The following is a 24,837-nucleotide window of genomic DNA, read 5'->3' on the forward strand; positions in this document are numbered from 1 at the left end:
CCTTTGTTTTAACTCATTGACAGCAGCAGTTCAGCCTGAGTCCCCTATCTGTGGAGAGCACTGCCCTCACCTTGACTAGAAGGAATGATGGTAAGAGTAGCGTAATAGTTACACAAGCTCCAAGCCAGAGTGTCCGGCTTCTCCCACACACAATGACCTTGGCTGGTTGACTCTCCCGTCTGTTCTTCGTTGATAAAGTGGGGATAACAGTACCTACACTTCACAGTGTGAAGATTAAAGAGATAATAACACCACATGGTAGATACTTCCTACCTGCTTTTATTTCCTTTGCGTCAACAAATATTTCAGTATTGAGTCTGTGCTACGGGCTCCTAGGTTGAGAGAGAGAGACAGAGGTTAATGCAGTGGGGTCCCAGGCCTTTTGGTGGAAATGAGCAGTGGCCAAGTCAGCAACCTGAATTTCAATCTCACATTATGTACCCTGCTGTGAAACACCCTTGGGGAACCCTGTGGAATTACAGGCGTGATCACTGAGGTAAATGATGAATAAGGAATTAAGCAGGTATTTTTAAGAGGGCACCTTGGCCTATATTCCACTCCATGCATATGGGGTTTTCTCTTCTCAGTGTTTGAAATGCCTTAAAGGTTTTTTTAAAAATTTTTTAAGATTTTATTCACCTATTTGAGAGAGAGAGCACATGCACAAGCAGGCAGGGGGAGAGGAAGAGGCAGTCTCCTCTCCAAGCAGAGAGCCCGACATGGGACTTGATCCCAGGACCCTGGGATCATGACCTGAGCTGAAGGCAGACACTCAACCGAGGCACCCAGGCATCCTAAAGATTTATTTTCCTTTTTTTTTTTTTTTTTTCTTTTGATATAGAAAGCAGGGGGAAGGAGAGAGAATCTCCAGCAGACTCCGGGCTGAGCATGTGGTGCCAATGTGGGACTCAATCCCACAACCCTGAGATCATGAGCCAAAATCAGAAGTTGGAGGCTCAACCAACTGCCCCTCAAGTGTTTGGGATTTTTATTAATATTCCGAGAAGGGGGGGCGCCTGGGTGGCTCAGTGGGTTAAAGCCTCTGCCTTCGGCTCGGGTCATGATCTCAGGGTCCTGGGATCGAGCCCCGCGTCGGGCTCTCTGCTCTGCGAGGAGCCTGCTTCCCTCTCTCGCTGCCTGCCTCTCTGCCTACTTGTGATCTCTGTCTGTCAAATAAATAAATAAAATCTTTAAAAAAAAAAAAAATATTCCGAGAAGGGGCACCTGGGTGGCTCAGTCAGTTGAGCATTGGACTCTTGGTTTTGGTGCTGGCTCTGATCTCATGAGTCGTGAGCTCTAGCCCCGTGTGGGGCTCCGTGCTCGAGGGGAGTTGCCTTGGATAGTCTCCCTCTGCTCCTTACCCTGCTAGCATGCGCTTGCTCACTCTCTCTCAAATAAATAAATCCTTAAATAATAGCAATAGTAATATTATTCAGAGGGAAGGGGATGAAAAAAAAATAAGCAGGCTCCTGGGTGGCACAGTCTGTTAAGCTTCTGACTCTTGGTTTTCGGCTCAGGTCATGATTTCAGGGACATGAGATCGAGCCCTGAGCCAGAGTCAGCAAGGAGTCTGCTTAAGACTCTCTCTGCCCACCCCCCCCACCCCCACTCTCACACGTGTGCGTGCATGCTCTCTCAAATCTTCAAAAAAAAAAAAAAAAATGAAATGAGCAGAATAAGATATGGCCCATTCCCCTTTTTTTTTTTTTTAAGAGTATTTTTTTAGGGGCATCTGGGTGGCTCAGTCAGTCAAGTGTCTACCTTCAACTCAGGTCGTGATCCAGGGCAGGTCTGATCCGAGGACCCTGAGATCATGACCTGAGCTGAAGACAGATGTGTAACCAAACTGAGCCACCCAGGCGCCCCTAGAAGGTTTGGGTTTTTGTTTTGTTCTTTTAGATTTTATTTATTTGCGAGTGAGAGAGAGCACGAGCAGGGGGAGGGAGAGGAGGAGAGGAAAAGAGGGAAGCAGGGGCGCCTGGGTGGCTCAGTGGGTTAAAGCCTCTGCCTTCAACTCAGGTCATGATCCCAAGGTCCTGGGATCGAGCCCCACATTGGGCTCTCTGGGCAGCGGGGAGCCTGCTTCCTCTTCTCTCTCTCTCTGCCTGCCTCTCTGCCTACTTGTGATCTCTGTCTGTCAAATAAATAAAATCTTTAAAAAAAAAAAAAAAAGAGGGAAGCAGACTCCCTACCAAGCAGAGAGCCTGACAGGACCAGAGGCTGTCTTAGGACTCCAGGATCATGTCCTGAGTGGAAGGCAGACGCTTAACTGACTGAGCCACGCAGGCACCCCTACATCTCTAGAAGTTTTATTTTATTTTATTTTTTTAAAGATTTTATTTATTTGACAGAGAGAGAGAAATCACAAGTAGGCAGAGAGGAAGGCAGAGAGAGAGGGGAGGAAGCAGGCTCCCTGTGGAGCAGAGAGCCCAATGCGGGGCTCTATCCCAGGACCCTGAGATCATGACCTGAGCTGAAGGCAGAGGCTTTAACCCACTGAGCCACCCAGGCGCCCCTCTCTAGAAGTTTTAAATAAGCATAGTGATTTGATAGTTGAATGGTCTTTTAGAGGCTTTAGTGATTACCTTTTGTCTAAACTAGTTGGGGAAAAAAAGAAAAAAAAAAAAAAAAAGCCAAGCTGATTTATTCCTGTGTCCCAGACGCCATCCCTTGCCCTCATCTATAAGGAGAGAACATTTCCCCGCAAAAGGACCAAAACACCAAGAAAACTGAGCAAGCATTAACAACACATTAAACATATATGCCTTTTTATTTATTTATTTTTTAAAGATTTTATTTATTTATTTGACAGAGAGAAATCACAAGTAGGCAGAGAGGCAGGCAGAAAGCGAGAGGAGGAAGCAGGCTTCCTGCTGAGCAGAAAGCCCGATGTGGGGCTCGAACCCAGGACCTGGGATCATGACCTGAGCCGAAGGCAGCGGCTTAACCCACTGAGCCACCCAGGCACCCCTATATGCCTTTTTAAATTAACTTTTAATTTTAAGAAAAGCAAAGGGTGAATACAATTTTTTTTTAATTTTATTTATTTATTTGACAGAGATCACAAGTAGGCAGAGAGGCAGGCAGAGAGAGAGAGAGGAAGAAGCAGGCTCCCCGCCGAGCAGAGAGCCCGATGTGGGGCTCGATCCCAGGACCCTGGGACCATGATCCGAGCCGAAGGCAGAGGCCCCAACCCACTGAGCCACCCAGGCGCCCCAAGGGTGAATACAATTTTAAACCTGAACCCCTGCACCCAGTGTTCGGGCGGCTCTGCTTGGGGCAAAGGCGCCTTCTCCACAGGGGCAGGTTCTGTGCCTCACGGCCTTGGCCAGCTCAGCAGAGAGATGGGCCTGAGGGCTGCTCCACTCCTCTCTAGGGGTTGGACATGACGCTTCACCTTGAGCCCGATGAAGCTGCTGAGGATTTAAACAAGGCTTCTGGTGAATGTGGGGCCCCCAAGAACCAGGGTGGTGTCCGTCTCCGGCTCTTGCAGCGGTGTGCCCCTGGGCCTAGGTAAGAACCAGGAAGTAGCCATCTGGGTTCTGCACTGAAAGCAGAGAAGGGCACCGCTGGGGTGAGACTAGCCAACCACAGCTTCTCTGCTGCTCCCAAACCAAGCAGCGGGCAGGGCGCCTCCCACACCCAGATGTTCTTCCTCCCCCAACTTGAGGAAGCCTCCCTCTGTCCTGTAGGAGGGATAGAGGGCAGGCATCTCCGAATAACGAGAACCCCAGGGCAGCCGGTCAGAGGTGCTCTGTGCCAGGTGATGTCCAGCAAGCATCTTCTGTCTTGTAGTATGGGGGGCGGGGTCAGAAGACGGGGGGCGGGGGGCCTTACCTTCCTCTCTGTTCTATTCCGTGGCCTAGAAACTGGGACGTTTTCTCTCTGAGCGGCAAACAGCCTTGCAGCCACAGGGATCTGTCCCTTTGACACCAACAAAACGGGCATTCAGATATCTACCAGCTAACTGGAAAAGGGCACAAGCCCCACCCCACCCCCAGTGAACACACACCTTCACAGCATCTTTTAGTCCCATTTAGGAGACAAAATAAACACAATCTTGCCCTTTCTAGGGCCTGCTAGACTTCTTTCTCCTCTAAAACCCCTACCTTTGTTCCCCACAGCCACAAAGTATGACTCATTCTCAAGATTCTGAACCACCTGCCAGGGAGAAGGGGTCATTAGGACAGTTCTGTTCTTCGAGCCAAACAGAAAAAGCCAGGGCAGGGAGAAGGACACTCAGCTTCTGGTGGGACCGTGATCAAGGCCCCTGTGGGGCCTGGCAGAGAGCCAGGGCTCCCATACCTGGTCACTGAGGAGAACAAAGACGTCCCCAGGGTGGGGCAGCAGATCTGATTAGCTGGGAGGGCCAAGAACTCAGCCAGCTTCGCAGACAGCTGCACAGCGCTGAGTTCATCTAGAGAGATCTCTCTCTTTTTTAAGATTTTATTTATTTATTTATTTATTTATTTATTTGACAGACAGAAATCACAAGTAGCCAGAGAGGCAGGCAGAGAGAGAAAGTGGGGAAGCAGGCTCCCTGCTAAGTAGGGAGCCCGATGCGAGGCTCAATCCCAGGACCCTGAGATCATGACCTGAGGTGAAGGCAGAGGCTTAACCCACTGAGCCACCCAGGCGCCCCTAGAGAGATCTCTTGATAAAAGCCTGGGGATGTGAGCAGCACACCTCACAGGGCAGGAATCAATGGCGGGGGTGGGGGTGGAGGGCGGGGGGGCAGCTGAGAGATCCCCAGAGACCAGGAAGGAAAGGACAAGGTGATTAGCTTCCTGCAGGACGGGGGCAGGAAGGAGTAAAGGAAAGAGGTTTATAAATCCACTTAATCCTCACCTATTTCTCAGCTTTGGGGAGGCCTCAGACTGAGGGGAGCCCCAATTTAAAAAGAGGGGCCACCTGCATATGAATGACTGAAACTAATATAGTAGGATTATAATGTTCGAATACTGCATATCGATAATGACAACGATAGGTTTGGGGAATGGAACATGGAGGAATAATCTCAGGGGACATCTTGGAAGGAGAGGACTGATCTGGACACGGAAGACAGAGGAATGCCAGGTAAGGCATCTCAGGTCCCAAGAATGATGGAGGATCACCCTCTCCCCAGGCAAGAAGATGTTCCGAGCAGCCACACCTGAATCTCACCTGCAGAGAGAGACCAGAACCTCACCTGAGTTGGGGTTCTTAGGAACCTCGCTCTCTTGCCTAGAGGCCTGCTGAGCCACATGCAGTCAGCTGGTGACTAATGGGCCTGGGCCAGGAAGTTTATGTATCAACACTTCACACCTAAATTAACAGCCCCTCCCTGGGAGGGATCCCACCTCCTGCCAGGTCTCCAGAGAGGGAGGTCACCACTCACTTCTTAGACATTTTATGAATGGTGGATCCTGGGAGAAGAGAAGACGAGAAAAATCCATCTCTGTCCTCAGAAATGGAGTGATGCAGGTGGGATGGGTCCAGAAAAAGGAGGCCACAGGAGCCTAACTTTTTAGCTCATCCCTGCCAGCTTTGTTCTTGATCTCAAGCAGGTAGGTCACTGTCCAGGGAGCTGAGTTTCTTCCTCTGTAAAAAGAGGGTGTGGGACTAAATGGTCTTTAAGTTACCTTACAGCTTGACTATGCCACGAGTCACAACCATTAGCTGAGTTGGTAAACACAACTACAGAGGGAAAGCGCCCAGCAGAAAGAGCATTGGCTTGAAGAGCATTGAGAGGGCAGATCCCATCCGCAGCCCCGCAGATCTGGACGAGATCCTGGCGGGTAAGCTTCAGCAGATCAGTACCTGCAGAGTCAGGGCCATATTGCGGAAAGAGGCCTGCAATCAAGCATGGCAAGGGACACAATCCAACATTAGTCTCCAGACTGCCCGAATATGTCCACAGATGGGGATCAAACTCGGATTCAAACCCCAGTTCTGCCCCTTGCTTGTTAGCTGTGTGTCTTTGGGCAAGTCACTTAACCTCTCTGAGCCCTATCCTCATGGGTAGTATATAAATTACATGGGGTGAGACAGGAGAAGAGAGCCAAGCAGGCATAGTGTCTGGCAATTCTTAGTCCTAAACAGAAGTTAGCTGAAGAACACACAGCAAGCCAGGCCACAGGCACATTTCCTGCCCTCAGTCTCCTACAGGTAGTGTCCTGCCAGACCCCAGCCTCACCAGTGAAGTTGGTCAGCATCCGGCAGTAGCTGGAGGACAGGTGCTGATGCAACCACTGCTGCGGGGCTAGGATGGAGGGGCCCCAGGGTTCAGGTCCTGAGGCATAAGGAGGGCAGTCTAGATTATCACCATGGGCCCACAGAGTGCGAACAAGGGGCAGGAGAAACACAGCCTCCCGCCCTTGGCGGCCCCACGTCTGAGAGCCCGCAGCGTCATCCTGCCGGCCAAGAACCCCAGTCCTCTCAGTTTTGCCATCTGTGGCCATACAAGCTCTGTCCACCAGGGGGCAGGCCCACTCCATTCTGGAAGAGTGCACTGAGGCCCCGAGAAGGCTTTGAGATAGAGGTTGGGGGCCGAGAAGGCTTTGAGTTAGAGGTTGGGGGGACTGGAAAGGGGAGACGCACCTCAGCGGGGCTGCCCCGCAAGGTATCCAAGGCGAACGGTGGGGAGGAGCAGAGCCTGTGAGGGAGCAGAGAGTGGGGAGTGCAGCCGGCCCCCAGCCCCACCCACCCTTCCCTGGGAGGCAGAGCTTGCTGGGGTCGCCCCGCCCCCCCCCGCCCCCGCGTATTACCCAAAGGGCACTGAGCTGAGCCTCTTGCCCTTGGCGGCAACCTCAACCCTGCCCCTCCCCGGATGCCGGGGCTGAGGGGCTCTTCACGCTCACTCCACCTCACCCCTCTGGGGACAGGAGCTTGCCCGAGTGCGGACAGGTCAGAGCAAGAGGGCTGAGAGGCTAGTCGGGCCCTGCACTGGGATCTGGGCATGGTCAACACTGTGGGGCAAGGAAGCCGCAAGGTTCAGCCTAGACATCCCGAGGCCAGCGGAGGCTCTTCCCTCCCCTCCTTCTGGTGGGAGGCAGACCAGGGTCCCCAGGCCCTAAGGAGTCTCGGACAAAACGCCATTCAGAGGAAGAGTCAACTAGCCTGCTGGTCTGGCTGGGGGAGCCAGGGAAAGCTTCCAGGAGCCACCAGCCAGAAGCGGCAGCAGGAAGGGAAGTGCTCCAGGCAGAGGGGGCCCAAGTGCGGCGGGGCGATGGCGGGTGCAGGAGAGGCAGCCTGGGAGGCTGGAACAGACGGTGCGGCTTGTCCTTGCAGGAAGCAGGTGCAATCACTCGGGATTGTGACGATCGTGGAGCAGCCACGGCCCTCAGGCCTCAATTTACCCACACGTACAATAAGGATCTTTCCTCCAAAGCTGCTCTCCTCCGTCCGGCGCCCCATCCCACCCCCACACCTTCGTGAACATCAGGCCCTCTGGGGCAGCCTGATACTGTGCCTCTCCCGGTCTGTTTACAGTTTGCGGTCAGCTCCTTTGGGCTGCAGGAGAGTGAGGAGGGGAGTTCAGAGCCCCACACTTTACCTGCCCCCTTCTCAGGATGGAAGGGGCTGCAAGCAGGAGCTCGAGCCCCATCCCGCTCTGTGTAGGGAAGGGGGCGGCAGGCTGAGGGTGTGCACCCAGCCGCCAAGCAGGGTGACAGTCCTGAGAGGGAGGGGCAGGGACCTGCCTGTACCTTGAACACTTTGGTGAGGCAGCCGGCAGAGTGCAGGTGCGCTGCCTGCGGAAGGTCCTTGTTGCTGTGGATCTGGAGGTGGAAGGGGACACCTTTCTTTCCACCCATCTTGGAAGGAGCAAACACAGTGCTGATGCAGTGAATCTGAGGTGAAGAAGAAGCAAAGAGAAAGCAGGGTGACTCTAGGTCCCACCCACATTCAAGAAAGTCCACCTACAAACTGTACCTACCTGTCACCCGTCAGCCTTTCACCACAGCAACCTTCCACCCCAGCTGGAGTTTATTTCTTTCTTTTTTTTTTTTTTTTAAGATTTTATTTATTTATTTGACAGAGAGAGATCACAAGTAGATGGAGAGGCAGGCAGAGGGAGGGGGGGAGCAGGATCTCTGCCAAGCAGAGAACCCGATGCGGGACTCGATCCCAGGACCCTGAGATCATGACCTGAGCCGAAGGCAGCGGCTTAACCCACCGAGCCACCCAGGCGCCCTGGAGTTTATTTCTTAATGCATAACTTTATTAGGTTCTTTCCCTTGCTCAAAATCCTTCAGTAGCTCCCCATGGTTATGGGATTAGAATCAAAGTTCCTCACCCTCAGGTTTGAGCCCCTTAGAGTCAAGTCAAGGGGTGCCTGGGTGGCTCAGGGGGTTAAAGCCTCTGCCTTCGGCTCAGGTCATGATCCCAGGATCCTGGGATCAAGCCCTGCATTGGGCTCTCTGCTCAGCAGAGAGCCTGCTTCCTCCTCTCTCTGCCTACCTCTCTGCCTGCTTGTGATCTGTCAAATAAATAAATAAAATCTTAAAAAAAAAAAAAAAAAAGAGTCAAGTCAAGGCCTTTTTGGATGATTGCGTGCACTCTCTCTCTCTGTATCTCTCTCTCTCTCATCAGCCAACACACTGACCCACCTCCCCGGTCTAAACATGGCCCCCAACACACTTGCATATACTTCTCCCTAGAATCTTCTACCTGGAAAGCAATCCTGCTCCTATCTAAGACAAAACGTCCCATTCCAGGGTAGAATTGCCAGTTAAAATACAGGATGCCCCATTAAATTTGAATTTCAGGTAACAACAAATAATTTAGTATAAATATATCTCAAATATTTCATGGGATATTCTCCCCCACACACCCCATGGGACATTCTTATACTAACAAGTTCTTTTTTTTTTTTAAAGATTTTATTTATTTACTTGACAGACTGAGATCACAAGTAGGCAGAGAGGCAGGCAGAGAAAGAGGAGGAAGCAGGCTCCCTGCTGAGCATCGCAGTTGCGGGGCTCTGGAATCATGACCTGAGCCAAGGCAGAGGCTTTAACCCACTGAGCCACCCAGACACCCCTATACTAACAAGTTCTTATCTAAAATGGAAATTTAGGGATGCGTGGGTGGCTCAGTTGGTTAAACATCTGCCTTTGGCTCAGGTCATGATCAGGGAGGGTCCTGGGATCAAGTTCGGCATCTGGTTGGTTGCTCAACCAGGAAGGAGCCTGCTTCTCCCACTCCCTCTGCCTGCCACTCCCTCTGCCTGCCACTCCCCCTGCTTGTGGTCTTTCTCTCTCTCTTTCTCTCTCTCTCTCTCTCTCTCAGACAAATAAATAAATAAAATCTTTTTAAAAAATCCATTTAAAGGGTGGGAGGTTGGGGGACCCTGGTGGTGGGTATTATGGAGGGCACGTATTGCATGGAGCACTGGGTGTGGTGCATAAACAATGAATTCTGTTACACTGAAAAGAAATTAAATTAAAAAAAAGAAAAATATCCATTTAAAAAATAATAAACAAATAAAAATAAAATAGAAATTTAACTGAATGTCCTGTGTTTTATTTGCTAAATCAAAGAGCCTATTCCAGGAAGCCTTCCCAGCCTGCACCCACACAGCCTACAGCCTGTGTTCTGCCTGGTACTGGGATTCCAAGGGCCAGCAGGGTTTCCCCTCTGTTTACCCCCACTCCCCACTATAACCCTCCCACAATCCTGAGAAGAACTTGAAAGGATGGGGAAACAAAGATCACATGATCCAGGCAAGGTTTGCCTACTAAGGAGGGGAGATGAAATTGTGCCACATCCACCTGACCTCCCAGTCCAGGTGCTTACACATGGTGAGCACTCAAAAGAGGGACACACGGGGGATTTTTGACAATATTGTTGGATTATAAAAGGAAACCTATTCAACCTAGAAAATGTGGAGGACTCTGACACAGAGTAAGGAATACAGGCATCCCATCACACCACCTCTCAGACATAGCATTTAATACTCAAGGATCCTTTCTTCCTCCCTTTTCTCTGGGCAAGAGAAAGGAAAAAGGAAAAACAACTTGTGTACACACACACATTTTTTTTTAATCAAATGGAAATCTCAGACTTTAAATACAAGTTTGTCTTCTGCTTTCTCTTTACTTACAGGAAAACAGTTTTCTTTTCATTAGCCATTACTTTAAAGATTTATTTACTTATTTATTTATTAGAGAGAAAGAGCAAACGAGAGAGAACACCAGTTGGGGGGGAGGGGCAGCAGGAGAGGGAGAAACAGACTCCCCCCGTTGAGCAGGGAACCACCACAGGGCACCATCCCAGGACCCTGGGATCACAGCCAGAGCTGAAGGCAGACGCTTAACCATCAGAGCCACCCAAGCGCCCCTAGACCTCACTTTATTTTTATTTTTTTTAATATATTTTTTAAGATTTTATTTATTTATTTGACAGAGAGAGAGATCACAAGTAGGCAGAGAGGCAGGCAGAGAGAGAGGAGGAAGCAGGCTTCCTGCTGAGCAGAAAGCCTGATGCGGGGCTTGATCCCAGGACCCTGGGATCATGACCTGAGCTGAAGGCAGAGGCTTTAACCCACTGAGCCACCCAGGCGCCCCTAGACCTCACTTTAATGGCTACATAATTTCCAGTGTATGTCTGCACTCAAACTTATGTAAAAGTCAATCCTCTTCCAACAGGCACTTTGATTGCTTAAAATCTTTGAATATGAGGAAGAGTGCTGCTATGGAGAACTGGTCAAGATACCTTTGTGTACTTATTGAACACTGTTGTAGGATCAATTTCTTGAAATGGAAACACTGAGGGGCAAGCACCTGGGTGGCTCAGTCAGTTAAGCATCTGATTTTTTGTTTCGGCTCAGGTCAGGATCTCAGGGTCTTGAGATCAAGTCCTGCTTTAGGCTCCGTGCTGGACATGAAACCTGCCTGGCACTCTCTTTCCTTCTGCCACCCCCCACCACACTCTCTCTCAAATAAATTAATAAACAAGTCTTTAAAAAAAATAAAACAACGGGGTAGAATGCTAGGAACATAAAATCAGTAAATTTTGCCCAAGTGTCATTCTACCAAAGAATGAGTGCACAAACTACTTCTTTCTTTCATCTTCTTTTTTTAAAGGAGCTAGAAGTTTATTGAATACACCGCAAGGGAGCAGCAGGCAGACCCAGAAGAGAGGCTGTCTGCCTCCCCAGACTACTTCTTCACCAATAACAGTCTTTTTTAAAGTCTTTGCCATATATATGTGTGTGTATATATATATATGCATTTAATTAGCATTTTCTGAGGTTGAGGTTGAACTGTCTACATTTAAATGTAATTTGTATCCTTCTTGCATAAATCATCTGCTTATATCCTTTGCCTACTTTTCTATTGGGCTTTTATCTATTTTTCTTATTGATATATGAGAACTTTTTATATATGGAGGCTATAAACATATGTCATATGACAACTATTTTTCCCATTTGATGCCTCCTTTGAATTTTGCCTATGTATTGCAGACCATTACTTTTTATGAAGCTAAGTTGCGTCCTGAGTTTTCTAGCTTCTTCCATTGCTTTCAGGTTTAAAAGTCCTTCTTTGTGGGGCACCTGGGTGGCTTAGTGGGTTAAGCCTCTGCCTCTGGCTCAGGCCCTGATCTCAGGATCCTGGGATCAAGCCCCATGTTGGGAGACTGCTTCCACTTCTCTGCCTACTTGCTCTCTGTCAAATAAATAAATGGAATCTTAAACACACATACACACACACACACACACATAAAGAAGAAACAAAAACAAGTCCTTCCTTATGGTGAGATTCAATAAACATTTAGCCATATTTTATCTTCAAAGTGCTTTCTGTAACTGGGTTTATTCTTACTGTTCCCTTACCCCCACCCAAATTCCCCTTCCTTTCCCACTGGGCCTGCTGCCACTCCCAAACGACCTCCAGCCTCCACCCAGTCCCAGCTTCAGACTCACCCACCGGAAGAGGGAGATCCTCTTGAAACTCCAACTTGCAACTTGAAACTCCAAACTACATTGGGAGGTTCCAATGAAACTCCACCGTGTTGAGTGGTGAGAGCAGCATCGGGACAGGGGCACATCTGCAGGCACAGGGCAGCAAGCAGGGAGCGAGACTCAGCCCTCCCCATCCACATGGCCGTCCAAGCCAGAAAGTGGACCCGAAGGGTCCCCGGTCCCTCCCCATTCACCAATGTCCAGGGTGCTGTCTCCTGGCCACCTCCACCTGCACCCATCCAGCTGCTGCTGCTCTGTGTATCACAGGAAAACCACACACAACACACTCCGGGGGCACAGGAAGGCACGGCTCACAGGTCAGTGTGCCTGGCCTTTTGGGAACCAGTTCCCACAACTGGGTTCGGCCAACCATCCCACCTTCCTCGCCCCCACCTTGCTTCCCACCCTCAGGGGTCATAAGCACTTAGATCATAAGGTCTGTGTCCAGATGCCCACCTGCCACTCACTAGCTGTGACACTGGGGTAGTGACCTAGACACCCTGAGCCTCAGTTTCCTTATCTATTAAATGGGGGAGTTAATCCTTTCCCACTCTTAGCCACTCTACTTGTTTCTTTTCTTGCTGCCCTTTTCAACTTACAATCAGTAAATTGATTTGTTATTGCATATAACTTGTTTGATCACACGTTTGTCCCAGTAGAATGCAAGCTCCCTGAGGAAGGGAACCACATCTGTCTCTACTGTTGAATCCCTAGCTCATGGAATAGTTTCTGGCAATGCATGGGAGCTAAATATATAATTTTTTTTGGAGAGAAGGAATCATGCATGTGAATAATGCTATGTAAATGTACTTCTAAATCCCAGATCTGTTCCTTTGTGTCCTTGAGAAAATATTTAACCTCTCTGGGCCTCTTTCCTCAATAATGCCTGCCTACCACTGTGTGGCTGTGAAGGTCGAGGTAAAAGGGGGTCTCCAAAAAATAAAATAAAAAATAAAAGGGGGTTCTCAAGAGGGTTCTACTTGACAGTGACATCGCAGGGATGACATTCGCCTCCTGTCCAGAGGGTCAGTCATGCCTAGCCCTTGACAGGTGGGGAGAGGGTTGCACCTACCTTCAATAGCCAGGCCCAGGCAGTAGCATCACTCAGTGTGGTGTTACCAAGCATCCGCACCTCATAGGGCTGGCCTGGGAGAGGTCAAGGAGATGTGGGAGCCCCACTGGGGCAGAGATGGAGCCTGCCACCTCCATCTTGCACTGGGCCCCGGCCCCAGTGCCTGCTGCCCCACTACACCCTTCCCATCCCCAGCCCCAGAGTACCCTGGTTCAGGTAGGTGAGGGTCTCTTCCTGCTGCTTGACAGGCATGGGAGGTGGCTGCACAGAGAATGTACTGGAATGCAGGGCGGGGATGCTCCTAGCTGGGGATGTTGTGTAGCCCTTCCTGCTTCAGGCAGGGCAAGGGCAGGGACTCCCTGTTGGGGGGGAAGGGGAGCACTGGTAGCTTCCACTCCAGCCCCTGTGGGGCTTTGACTCTGCTAGACCCTCCAGGGAGCCAAAGGCTTCTGTAGCAGGTACTCCATCCAGCAGGAGCAGGGGCCCAAAAGAGTCCCCCTTCCAACCTCTACCATCTCCGGGAGACCATCCTCCAGGGGCAAATTCCAGATACTACCAAACATCTACAAAAACCTGCCATCAGGGACGCCTGGGTGGCTCAGTTGGTTGAGCAGCTGCCTTCGACTCGGGTCATGATCCCAGCGTCCTGGGATCGAGTCCCACATCGGGCTCCTTGCTCATCAGGGAGCCTGCTTCTCCCTCTGCCTCTGCCTGCCATTCTGTCTGCCTGTGCTTGCTCTCTCTCCCTCTCTCTCTCTGACAAATAAATAAATAAAATCTTTAAAAAAAAAAAAAAAGAAGAAAAGAAAAGAAAACCTGCCATCAGGGGCACCTGGGTGGCTCAGTGGGTTAAAGCCTCTGCCTTCGGCTCGGGTCACGATCTCAGGGTCCCGGGATGGAGCCCCGCATCGGGCTCTCTGCTCAGCAGGGAGCCTGCTTCCCCTCTCTCTGTCTACCTCTCTGCCTACTTGTGATCTCTGTCAAATAAATAAATAAAATCTTAAAAAATAAAAACAAAAACTGTGGTCAGTTACTTGTTTGCTATCTCAGGGCTTGTCTGAGACCAAGTAAATGCCGAACAAAAGTGCCCTGAGAGAGTGGGTGGTCAGGGTGTTTTGAGATGGTTCAGGATCCACTGAAGGTGGATTCCTCCACCTGCAAAGGCACCAGAGCCAGGAAGCCCATCCCCCTCCACTTGAACCTGATGGCCCTATCGGGTCCGAGCCACACAGACCAGGACCATGCTTGGAGGCCGGGGAAAGGGGTTCTGGCCCTTACCTGAGCAAGTCACTCGGAGACCCTGGGTACAGTTTCCGGGGACTGGGCCATAGGTGCTCTGGCTGGTTATGCCAAAACAGCATCTTGGAAAGAAAGCCAGGGCCAGCTGTGTAACAGAGAGCTCAGCATTGGGTTGGGCCAGATTCACCGGACTGTCCTGCTGGGGCCCAGCCTTTATGCACAGAAGCAGACCCACAAAGGGGTTGGGCAAGGCCAGGAAGCTTCTATTGGCTGGGCATCCAGGGCTCTAGAAAACGTGGGACCTATCAGGAAGCCCAAGCGCTGGCAGGGGTTGGGGGGGCGGGCGTGCCTTCCCTTTCTCCTCAACCTCCCCCAACAGGTGCAGGACACCTGTCCTTTTCCAGGGGGCTGCCTGGCTAGGGGACCACACTTTACAGAACACAGCCCAGATCGCTGTGGAAACACTCTGGGTGGCCTAGGAGGGAGAGTGCCCCGGGTGGGGAGGAGGGGGTGTGCCTGGGAGTGCCCCCTCCCAGGGCGGAGAAGAGTAGTCCCAGTCCTTGGTGGCTTTGGTTTTTTTCTGCCTGGGGGCACAGGCTGACTGTGTTTACGGACAAATAAGGTCTGCCTGGAGGCTACTTTCCCACACTCAGCCCCTGTTGTCCTTGTACACAGATAGCACCCCCCACCCCCTACCACTGTGGTTGTATAAACAGATGAGTGCCTTCCAAAGAGCAGACACAGCCTTGAAAGATGTGGCCTGACCTCGTGTGACCCTGGTTTTCCAGGCTTTGTGATTCTGGGGGGGCCTAGCTCAGGGAGACAGAAAACCAAAGAGTACCCCCCCACACACACACATCAGGCAGGACACCTCCATCTCCAGGCCCCTGGCCCTTTGTCCTCTACGTGCTTTCTCCTCCCATGAAGCCAGACAAAATAGAAGTCGGGAGAAAAAGGGGGATGGGAATATGCCTGCCAGTAGGGACTAAAGCAGCCTGAGTCCCCCAGATCTCCATGAGAAGCTCCCCAAGACTTTGAGAACCCACCCATTGCCCAAAGTTGGATTCAAGGCCAGAGGCCTCCACAAAACCCTCCAAGGCTGGACAGAACGGGATTCCAGGAAGGCCAGGGGAAGGGGAGTCAGAGGGGACCCAACAGGGCACGGCCCTGGCCCAAGGGGAGCGGGGTGTGGGGGTGGTGTGTGGACAGAGGAGATGAGCAGGTGAGTGGAGGCTTGTTTTAGGGGCAGAGGTAGAAAAGCTAGAGGCTGGTATGGGCCCCCACCTCCTTCCAGGAGGACACCATGAGGAACCAGTTAGGGGAGTAGGTGAGACCCCTTTTCCAGAACCCAATCCCCCACCACTCAGCCTCCACCACCTCTGAAGACCTCTGTATCCTCACGCTTCCCCCCCGAGGCTGCCTCTCCCCAGCTCCCTTGGCTACTCCCTCCTTCCACCCATCTCAGAATCTCCGAGCTCTGTCCCCCTCCAGATGGTGTTGGGCCTGTTCCTGGTTTTCTTTGGCTCTCTCTCTGAGGAAAAAAAGCCAGGACTGAGGCAGATGGAGCCTGGCCAATCCCAACCCCCACCTCACTCTCACTGTGCCCCTTGAGCCAACAGAGCACAGGGTCTGAAAGGCCCATTCTTGAGCCAAAGAGGCCTTAAAGAAACTTCTGGTCTCAGCGGAGCCTCAGGCCCTGAGAGGTGGGAGACCCTTCAAGGCAGGGCCCCTTTAGGCGTGTCACCTTCCTGAACCCCCTTTCCTCCTCTGTAAAATCAGGAGGTCTCCCTCCCGGGTCTCCCTCCCATTCGGTGTGGTAGTGAGGACTGGAGGAAATTCTATGCAATTGCATCTGATCATGGGGGGGGGGGGGGGTGTTAATCCTCAGAGGCCCCTGTTGGGGGACATCCTCAGTGTCCCCACCAGAGCGTGGTCCTGGGAAGTACAGACATGACTGTCCCAGAAACTTCCACACACACAAAAAGTTTCAGGGAGAGTTTTTTTGGGGAGAATTTTTTTTTTAAAGATTTATTTATTTGAGAGAGAGAGAGAGCATGAGTGGGTGAGTGGGGGAGCAGAGGGAGAGGGAGAAGCTGACTTCTCCGTGAGCAGGGAGCCCAGACATGGGGTTTGATCCCAGGACCCTGAGATCAAGACCTGGGCTGAAGGCGGACACTTAACCAACTGAGCCACCCAAGGCGCCCCATGGAAAAAAAAATTTTTAATGAATTTTTTTTCCTCACCCCAATTGCTCTTACATTTTCTATGCCATGGATAACCCAATCCTAATAATATCCTGTGGGTTCCCTAAAGCCGGGAAGCAACTTTTCAGCTGTAAAAATTGCTGAGCAATAACAATTCAGAGTCCTTCTCCTCCCACCAAAATGTTTTGTGCTCTTTTGTTTTCTATCCCCAGGCAACAGTCCAACCTGGAGAGTCGGAGAGTGAGGTCTACCCCTCCCTCGAAGAAAGAGGGGCTGAGAGAAGGGTTCCTCCTCTCTACATCCACCCATCCATCCATCCAGTCATTCAACAAAATGTTATGGAGTGGCTACAAGGTAGGAGCCTCCCTCCCTCTCTCTCTCACATACTCTCTCTCTCCCTCTCTCCCTCCCTGCCTCCCTCACACGAGTGTGGGACGCGGGGCAGGATATCCGGGCGGGTGGAATCCAGCCCCACTGGGCTCAGGCACCCCCTACTGCCTCCACATTGGTGGTCAAAAGTCCTGAGTCCTGAGCAGCCCGCAAAATAATGTTTAAAAGGAACATGGCAGTCCCCGCGGGGTCTTCTTGCCTGCGAACACACACGACCCCACCCCAGAAGGCGGCCCCGCCTCCCAGCAAGGTCTCCGCCACTTCTGGGTGCCCAGCTCCGCGCCAAACAGCGCCCCCTAGAGTTTGCGCGCGGGCACGGCTCTAAGCCCCCAATCCTTTGCTACAGAGTCAGTCCCTCTCGGACCACCAAAAGGTCTCACCTCCGAAAAAAGGACGCTCTGTTCACACTTCAAACGTACTGTCTGCTTCTTAGCTTCCCTGCAGCCCAGCCAGCCGGTGCTTACTTCTCCATGTCCTATCTCTGCCCTTCACCAAATCCTCCACAGTGGTCGTCTGACATGCTGTTTCTTCTTTGTGCCCTTTGTCCAGGGCCTGTTTCCCCATCAGAGAGTGGAAGCCCCTTGAGGGTAGGGACTAAGAGGCGCGCCAGGGGCTCCTGGGTGGCTCAGTGGGTAAAGCGTCTGCCTTTGGCTCAGATCATGATCTCAGGGTCCTGGGATCCTGCTGCGTAGGGCTCTCTGCTCACTTCTCCGTCTCCCTGACGCTCCCCCTGCCTGTGCTCTCTCTGTCAAGTAAATAAATAAAATGTTAAGAGGCCAACCAGCGTTGGGGTTAAGAATATCTGTCTTGAGATAAACTCCGAGTTCAAGTTCAGCTGTGTGACTTTGGGCAAGTAAAAACCTTTCTGAGCTTCATGTGGCAACTATAAAAGGGGGTTGATAAGTGCTTCTACTTCGTGGAGTAGGGGGAAAAAGGAATTGAGGTAATAATTAAGCCCTTACTAAATGTAGCGGTTTCTTTCTCTATGTATCCCCAGTGCCTAGTACATCATATGGGTTTATCTATTGAAATTTAGAAGTGAAGGGGCGCCTGGGTGGCTCAGTCGTTAAGCGTCTGCCTTTGGCTAGGGTCATGATCCCGGGGTCCTGGGATGGAGCCCCACATGGAGCCCCACTTCGGGCTCCCTGCTCTGCGGGAAGCCTGCTTCTCCCTCTCTCATTACCCCTGCATGTGTTCCCTCTCTCACTGTGTCTCTCTCTATCAAATAAATAAAATCTTTAAAAAAAATAAAAAATAAAATTTAGAAGAGGGTCTGTTTATTTATTTGTTTTTTTTTATTTTAAAGATTTTTTTTATTGATTGATTTGACAGAGAGAGAGCACAAGCAGGGGGAGCGACAGGCAGAGGGAGAAGCAGGCTCCCCGCTGACTAGGGAGCCCAATGTGGGGCTTGATCCCAGGACTCTGAGATCATGAGCTGAGCCAAAGGCAGAAGCTTAACCAACCGCCTAGGAGCCCTGAGGGTCTGTTTTTTAAATAGTTTTTTAAATTTAATATTAATATTATATTATTAATATATTAAAAATATTAATATTTAATAAATCGTAGCCCTTACTACAACTACAGAGTGCTTTTCAACCAATCTACCTTCTAAGGTAGAGGCTGGTTTTTTTCTTTTATTCTATTATCACCTTCCCCTCATTATACCGACAGAAATACTGAGACTCAGAGAGGTTAAATAGCTATCTCAAGGTCACACAGCTAGGGGCACCTGGGTGGCTCAGTCATTAACAGTCGTTAAGTGTCTGTTTCAGCTGACGGTCCTGGGATCGAGCCCCGCATTGGAGCCTGCTTCTCCATCTCCCATTCCCCCTTTGTGTTGTCCCTTGCTGTGTCTCTCTCTGTCAGATAAATAAATATAAATTTAAAAAATTTAAAAACTTTAAAAGGTCACACAGCTAAGAGGAGATAGAGTTAGGATTTGAACCCAGGCCCTTTGGGTCACAGTCCCTTCTCTCAATCACTGTACTATGCTCCACTCCGCCTGATAAATATGTATGGAATTTTAAATTTAATCTCCAGACAACATTCCAACCTGGAGAGCTAGAGAATGATGCCTACCCCTTCCCCAAAGAAAGAGGGCTGATGGGGGAAGTGTTTCTCGTCTATGCATACAAGCATTCATTCATTCATTCATTCAACAAGTCCCAAAGAAGTACCCCACCCAGGAACCTGGATTCCAGGGATGACAGTGACCTGGGGCTTTTCCAAGCTCTGGCTCTCCAGATGCAAATTGGGGACAAAATACTTTCCATTCCACTCCCGGCTGCGAGCCCCGAGGATGAGTAATGCAAGTGACAGCAGCTGGGCTGCTGTGGTTTTAACAGGTGGAGAACGGGGTCGGAATGGTTGTGCTAATGATGGAGTGGGAGGGGCAGAAAGCCGGGTTTGTGGTCTCAGCAGGTGTGGCTACGCAGGGGTCCCACCCGACTTGGGAACTCCCTTGGGAGGCGGCGGGGAGGTCGCAGCAGGGAGGGAAAGGCATTGCAGACAGGGGAAGTAGCTTTCCCTGATTTAGGGTTGTGTGATCTAGGGGGAGGGGGCCCAGTCCTGCCACCCACCACTACCACCCCCCTGAGGTAAGATGATCCCCATTTAGGGACTAGGAAACCAGAGGGATGCAGGTTGCTGAAGTTTCTGAGCTAGCAGGAATGGGCTGGAACGTGAGCCACCCCACTGTCCTGCACACTGTCCGGCACACATGCCTTCCACCCAGGCCAAGACACAGGACACGTAGTGAAACCTTTAGCCAGAGGGCCCTGAAAGCTCACTACTCCAACTCTCTTGTTTCCATTTTGCTGCCTTTGGGATTCAGGGCAATCTCCCTAAGATACAGGGATGATGGCACCACTCCCAGGGGAGAGGGGAAGAACCCCCCCCACAGCCTCCATTGCTCTCAGTGCCCTTCTCAGACTGGGCTGAGGAAAACCCTGGCTAACCATGGTCCATCTTCCCGGGCACCATTGGCACAGGAAAGTTAGTTCTTAAAATCCGTTTTTCTGGCAGGAAAACCAGCATGGATATTCTTGGAGTCAAATGCAAGGCTTGCAGAACATTTAATATAGAGCCATGTGTCTAAATTCTTTTCAAGTTCTGACTGAACCACTTTGCCTGCTCTCCCCTCCCCCCCTACCCCATGCCTCCAAGGCACGGCTGGATTGCTCAGCTGGGCTCCAGGGAGCCTGCTGGAGAAGCCACTTTTCACAGGAAAACGCAGCTTCCAGGCTCAGCATTCAGGGCCGTCTGTCCACTTTCGTCTACTTACTTTTAAGATTTTTATTTTTGAGTAATCTCTACACCCAACATGGGGCTTGAACTCTTGATCTTGAAGATCAAGAGTCCCGCGTTCGGCTCCACTGACTGAGCCAGTCAGCCCCGCCCCCACCTGCTCTTCCTTCTCACCCCTCCTCCTCCCCTTTGTGCGGACAGCATCCACGACCGGCCCTTCTGTTCCACACCTCTCTGCCTTTGCCCAGCGGTTCCCTCTGCTTGGAATACTCTGGCCTCTCTGCCCTCCGGCCTACCCATAGCCTCTATCAGCTTGCCACATGGGCTCCACCGCTCGGTATCCCAAGTCGGCTCAGAGAAACCCTTTGCATTATTGTGCTGTCTGGGTCAGGATTTACAAGAAGGCCTTGAGTGCAAAGTTCAGACGTCTCTGATACCCAGAGCCACTCGGGGCTCCTAGTAGGACCTCATGGTTTAGATGTATCAAATTGAGACCTTCAAAGACGCCCCTCCCGGAAGGCCACCCAGTGCAGATTTCTGTGCAGTCAGCAGGGGGCGGTGTGGACCCAGGATGGCCCCAGGTTTCCCCACACCGCTTCGGCTGGGTCTAGACTCTCCCAGCCCCAAGGCCTCTCCCTAGGACAAGTAAACGAGCTGGACCCTGAGGGAGGGGTTAAAGGCAGGCTCCGTGGTCCCTGCCTCAGCTTCGCCTGGGCATCGCCACCCTGACGCTCCTCCAGCGTAGGAAGGCGGAGTCACCCTCACCTATAAGGACAGGATCCAGCTGCTTCCAGACTTCATCCTCCCTCTTTTCCATGGGCTGTCGGCAAACTTCTGCCCCCGTCTGTGCCCAGGCCGCTCTCCACCCAAAGATCCTCCTTCAGAGTTGGGGGCCTTCAGTGCTCATCTCTCCAAAATTCTAACCACAAGCAGCACTCCCTCCACCAGTCCACTGGGCTCCACCTCCTTGCTCACCCCAATGTGATGACATTGCTGTTACCTTGGTAACAGATGCTTTGTGGGTGGGTAGGACACCATCAGAGGCTTGGGAGGTGGGGGGGGGGGGGCATACTGGCACAGGTCCTGGGGAGGGTACAGACAGGCTGTGACTCCGGGCCCCATGACTGCTGTCAGTCCTATGGTCCCAGCCCACAGGAGAAAAGAAACAGAGTAGAAGGAGATGTCTTTCAGGAAGGAGAGGTTTTCTTCATAGAGGAAAGGACACATAATCCCAAGGTCACTATCCCCCTCCCATGTAAACTGGTGTCTGGACAGCCTCAGTTTGCCTGGTGGGGGGCAGGTAGGGATTGTATATACTGGAGCCCATGTCGTTCCCCTCCAGGGAGCCTGGGGCACAGGGAGAGGGAACAGCTCCCCCAGATTGTGTTAGAGACAGTGCCACAGGCAGTGGGAGGGCGGCTCTATGCCAGTGTCCTGAGCTCCAGGGGTTGGTGACAGCAAGGGTGGTGGAAGGGCTCTCCTCCAGCCCCTGGGGACCTGGCTGTCCCAGATGCCACAGCCAGGAAGTGTGTCAGGCACTTGCGTAAGAGCCTTCTATATTTCCATAAAATCATAATTACTGATGCCTGCCATGGGCCTTAGCTCATTGGAGCAGTATCTGTCTCTGGGGCCCTGGTGGGCTGGCGGGGGAGATAGGGGAGACTGGGCAAGGCCAGCCCTCTCACTGTGTTTCCTGTGTCCCCTGACCCACGGAGCCTGGGCCCTCTTCCTTTCCTCAGCTGGGTGATGAGAACTAGACTTGACCTCAACGGTGACAGATTCCCTACCCTAGAAGCTCCAATTCTAAAGTTGGAGAAAAAGACCAACCAATCGTGTTTTCAGCTTGGGGGTGGGGGCACTTGGCAACTCATGGGGACAGAGGCCACAGCAGGGAGGGACTTGAGCTGAAGGTGTTGTTAAGGGAGAAAATAGGTCAGTCCTTATGGAAGGAGAAGCAATCCCTCCCATCAGAGACTCTCATCCACTCAGAGTGGAGGGGTCCTGGGGATCCTTCAGGCCATTGGTTCTTAATCTTTTGGGAGTCTTAGATTCTCTGAGGAGAAGGTGAAAGCTCTAGGCTGTCCCACAGAAAATGCTTATCCAACATTTTATACAGCTTCAAGGGATTCATGAACCCCTTGGAGCTTGCCTGCAAGTTCAAGGTTAAGTATCCCTAAATAAATGGACAGGTAGATAGACAGGTAAATACTATTTACTATGCCCTTACTCTGTCCAGCTCTTCACGTATGTTAATTCATTTAATCCTCAAAAGAACACTAAGAGATATACAATTATTGCCCCCATTCTGACCTGACTCCCTATGTCAACCTAATCTATTCCAATTCTGCCAATCTAAAAAGAAGGAAACTGAAGTCCTTCCAGAGATGGATAGGTCTCTGCCCAATGTCACAGAACAGGAAGAAAAGGGCTGGACATGGTGCTGTGTGCAGATATGGAGTCATCTGGTCCATCCTTCTGCCCCCAGGCTCCCAAGAGCCTAGCACCCACTTCCACTCATTCGGCTGTCCCACTAAGAGGCACCCGGTAGTTCTGTCACACACCCAGAAGGATGTGACTGCTACTTACCTTCACCTTGCCCCTGGCTCTGCCCACCCCTCATATCTGCCCTCTGACTCTGAGATGGAAGAATATTCCTTCTTCAGAAGCTAGCCCGGCTACTCGTGCCCTGTCCCCAGTCACTGCAGTGGGAGTTGTCAGCACTCAGGCAATGACTCAGGCTTAGTTAATGAAAGACTGCTCTGAAACACGAAGGCTGCGGGCCAGGAAGGACATCCAGAGGTCATGGGATCCAGCCCCCTGCCTTCTCTGCGTAGGTCCCACCTTGGGCTTCTGATGCGGAGACCAGATGGGTCCCAGGGCCCACCAACTTCCCTGGCTTTCCTGGGTCACCGGGAACACTGCTTCCCTTGGGAATTCTTCCCTCTCAGAATCTCCTTTGGAGTTGGTTCCCCCATGAATTAACAGGAAAGTGAGAGGAGGAAGCTGTGTCTTCTCTCTGCCCCAAGGAAAGCACTGGGAAGGGACCTATCTCTCAAGAAAGGAGGGAAAGAAGAAAACAACTTTCCCTGCTGTCTTCCTTGGGCTAAGGGGAGCTTCCTCAGTCATTCTCCTCACAGTGAGGTAGGCACAGCCTCTGCATTGCTGATGAAGAAATCAAGGCTCTGAAAGGTTTAGCTACCTACCTAAGGCCACACAGTTAATTTGTGTTTATATAGGTATAAGAGTCTAAGAAACTCAGAATCTCTGCTCTTTGGGGGGATACGGGTACCTCCCCTTAGGAGGTCTCCAACACAGAGGAGGCCCCTGTTTCCTCCAGCCTATGCTAGATGGAGGGCCTGTTGACCCTATCTCAGGGTGCTCCAAGCACCCCTAAGTCTGAGTGCCCAGGGAGGGATGTTGGACTAACCTGGGCTGGGCCAGAGGGAAGACAGCAGCCGTCAACTCAGAGGGCACTGGCAGAAGGCTGGCTAATGGATGGGCCTTAGGGGAGACTGGTCTGAGGGCTGAGGCCAGGATCCTTCGAAGCATCTTTTAAGAAAGCTAGCACTCAGAGTCAGTCTGCGGCTGATGTGGGTGGATCTGGAGGGGGAGGGGACTAGGCCCCCACAACCACAAACCCTCACTTCCGACCTTGTCCTACTTCTGCCACTGACAAATAAATCTCTATTCCTGCACAGAGTAACCTGAGCAGGGCTCCCATGGTGAGCTCACTCTTGGGAGGACAGAGATTGGATGAATGGCTATATGCAGGGGCTGCAGGAGGGGAGACCCAGGGTTCAGCCTCTTTTCCCCAGGGCTGGCATAAAGGCAGAACCCTCTTGAGCCCCCCCCCCCCAGCACCACCAATCTCATCACCCACAGCAGAGGAGCCCCTGGAAGGAGGGGGACTTTGATCCAGAAGTTTCTTCACCCACCCTCAAGGAAGGATTCCTTCAACCCCCAATCTACCTCCCTTTCTTTGGACAGGCCAAGAGATAAAGCTCAAAGAGATACCTTCAGGCCAAATGGACAGGGACAACTTGGAGAGTAAGAACCTCCCTCCCGCAACATCTCCCTAGCCCCTGATCTATCTCCATTTGTGATAGGGTCTCCAGGAGGGGAACGTGTCTTGGAGACGTTTGGGGACCTTAGGTGTGGGGACTGAGGCCCCTTTTTTGCTGAATTCCAAAGACCAAGCCCGGAGAGGAATCTTGCTTTGCATCCACAAAGGAGGGATTGTCAGGTCTGGCCTTTGACACATGATGTTAAATTGTCCCTTCTCTGCTTGAGGAGCAGAGTCCTCTGCTTGAGGGCTATGAGGACATCCCTTCACAGTCAAGGGATGCGTATATTTGGAGTCTCCAGGGCAGACACATCCAGTTAATGGGGCAGAAAGGTCCACATTCTTCCACTACTTCGCTATCAGAAAGTCCTAACTTTGATGTCACTCTCATCTATCCTTCTGCAGATCCAACCTTTTCTTGTTCCCTTAATCCCATCCAGTCTCTAATATGGTCTCCCAAGACTTCCACGACTTTGTCACGCTCCCCATTCCGGGTCTTTCGGTATAAAACTACCCGCTGCCCCACGTCTTTACCCTTCACGCTCCTCCCCATCTTATCGAGCCCCCTCTAGGCTCCGCCCACCTCGCGCTCCTGGCCACCAAGGCAGCCAATAGCTGAGAAGCTGATTTGCATAGCGGCGCGGGGGAGCAGCGGAGGGAAGGGGGAGGGACCTGGC

General features: G+C 51.5%; 1 protein-coding gene across 1 annotated transcript; it reads right to left on the reverse strand.

The window, feature by feature from the left end:
* Window positions 1-3,225: 3,225 nt before the first annotated feature.
* Window positions 3,226-24,794, reverse strand: LOC125086677 (uncharacterized). The gene is made up of 6 exons (XM_047706022.1): window positions 24,744-24,794; window positions 14,295-14,541; window positions 11,910-12,030; window positions 7,686-7,829; window positions 3,838-3,924; window positions 3,226-3,547 (listed from the first exon to the last, which is right to left on the reverse strand). The coding sequence occupies exons 1-6, from the start codon at window positions 24,792-24,794 to the stop codon at window positions 3,394-3,396; spliced, it is 804 nt and encodes a 267-aa protein (XP_047561978.1). The 3' UTR covers window positions 3,226-3,393.
* Window positions 24,795-24,837: the final 43 nt, after the last annotated feature.

Source organism: Lutra lutra, chromosome 16 (genome assembly GCF_902655055.1).
Source record: "Lutra lutra chromosome 16, mLutLut1.2, whole genome shotgun sequence".
In the NCBI taxonomy this organism is placed as follows: Eukaryota; Metazoa; Chordata; class Mammalia; order Carnivora; family Mustelidae; genus Lutra; species Lutra lutra.

What these genes read in the sequence shown, in the direction of transcription:
- LOC125086677 (XM_047706022.1), bottom strand. Translation starts at nt 24,794, where the DNA reads ATGCAAATCAGCTTCTCAGCTATTGGCTGCCTTGGTGGCCAGGAGCGC. An exon ending in GCCTCACCAAAGTGTTCAAG is followed by an intron (nt 3,925 to 7,685) that starts GTACAGGCAGGT and finishes TTGGTGTCAAAG; the next exon opens with GGACAGATCCCTGTGGCTGC. An exon ending in GGAATAGAACAGAGAGGAAG is followed by an intron (nt 3,548 to 3,837) that starts GTAAGGCCCCCC and finishes CTCTGCTTTCAG; the next exon opens with TGCAGAACCCAGATGGCTAC.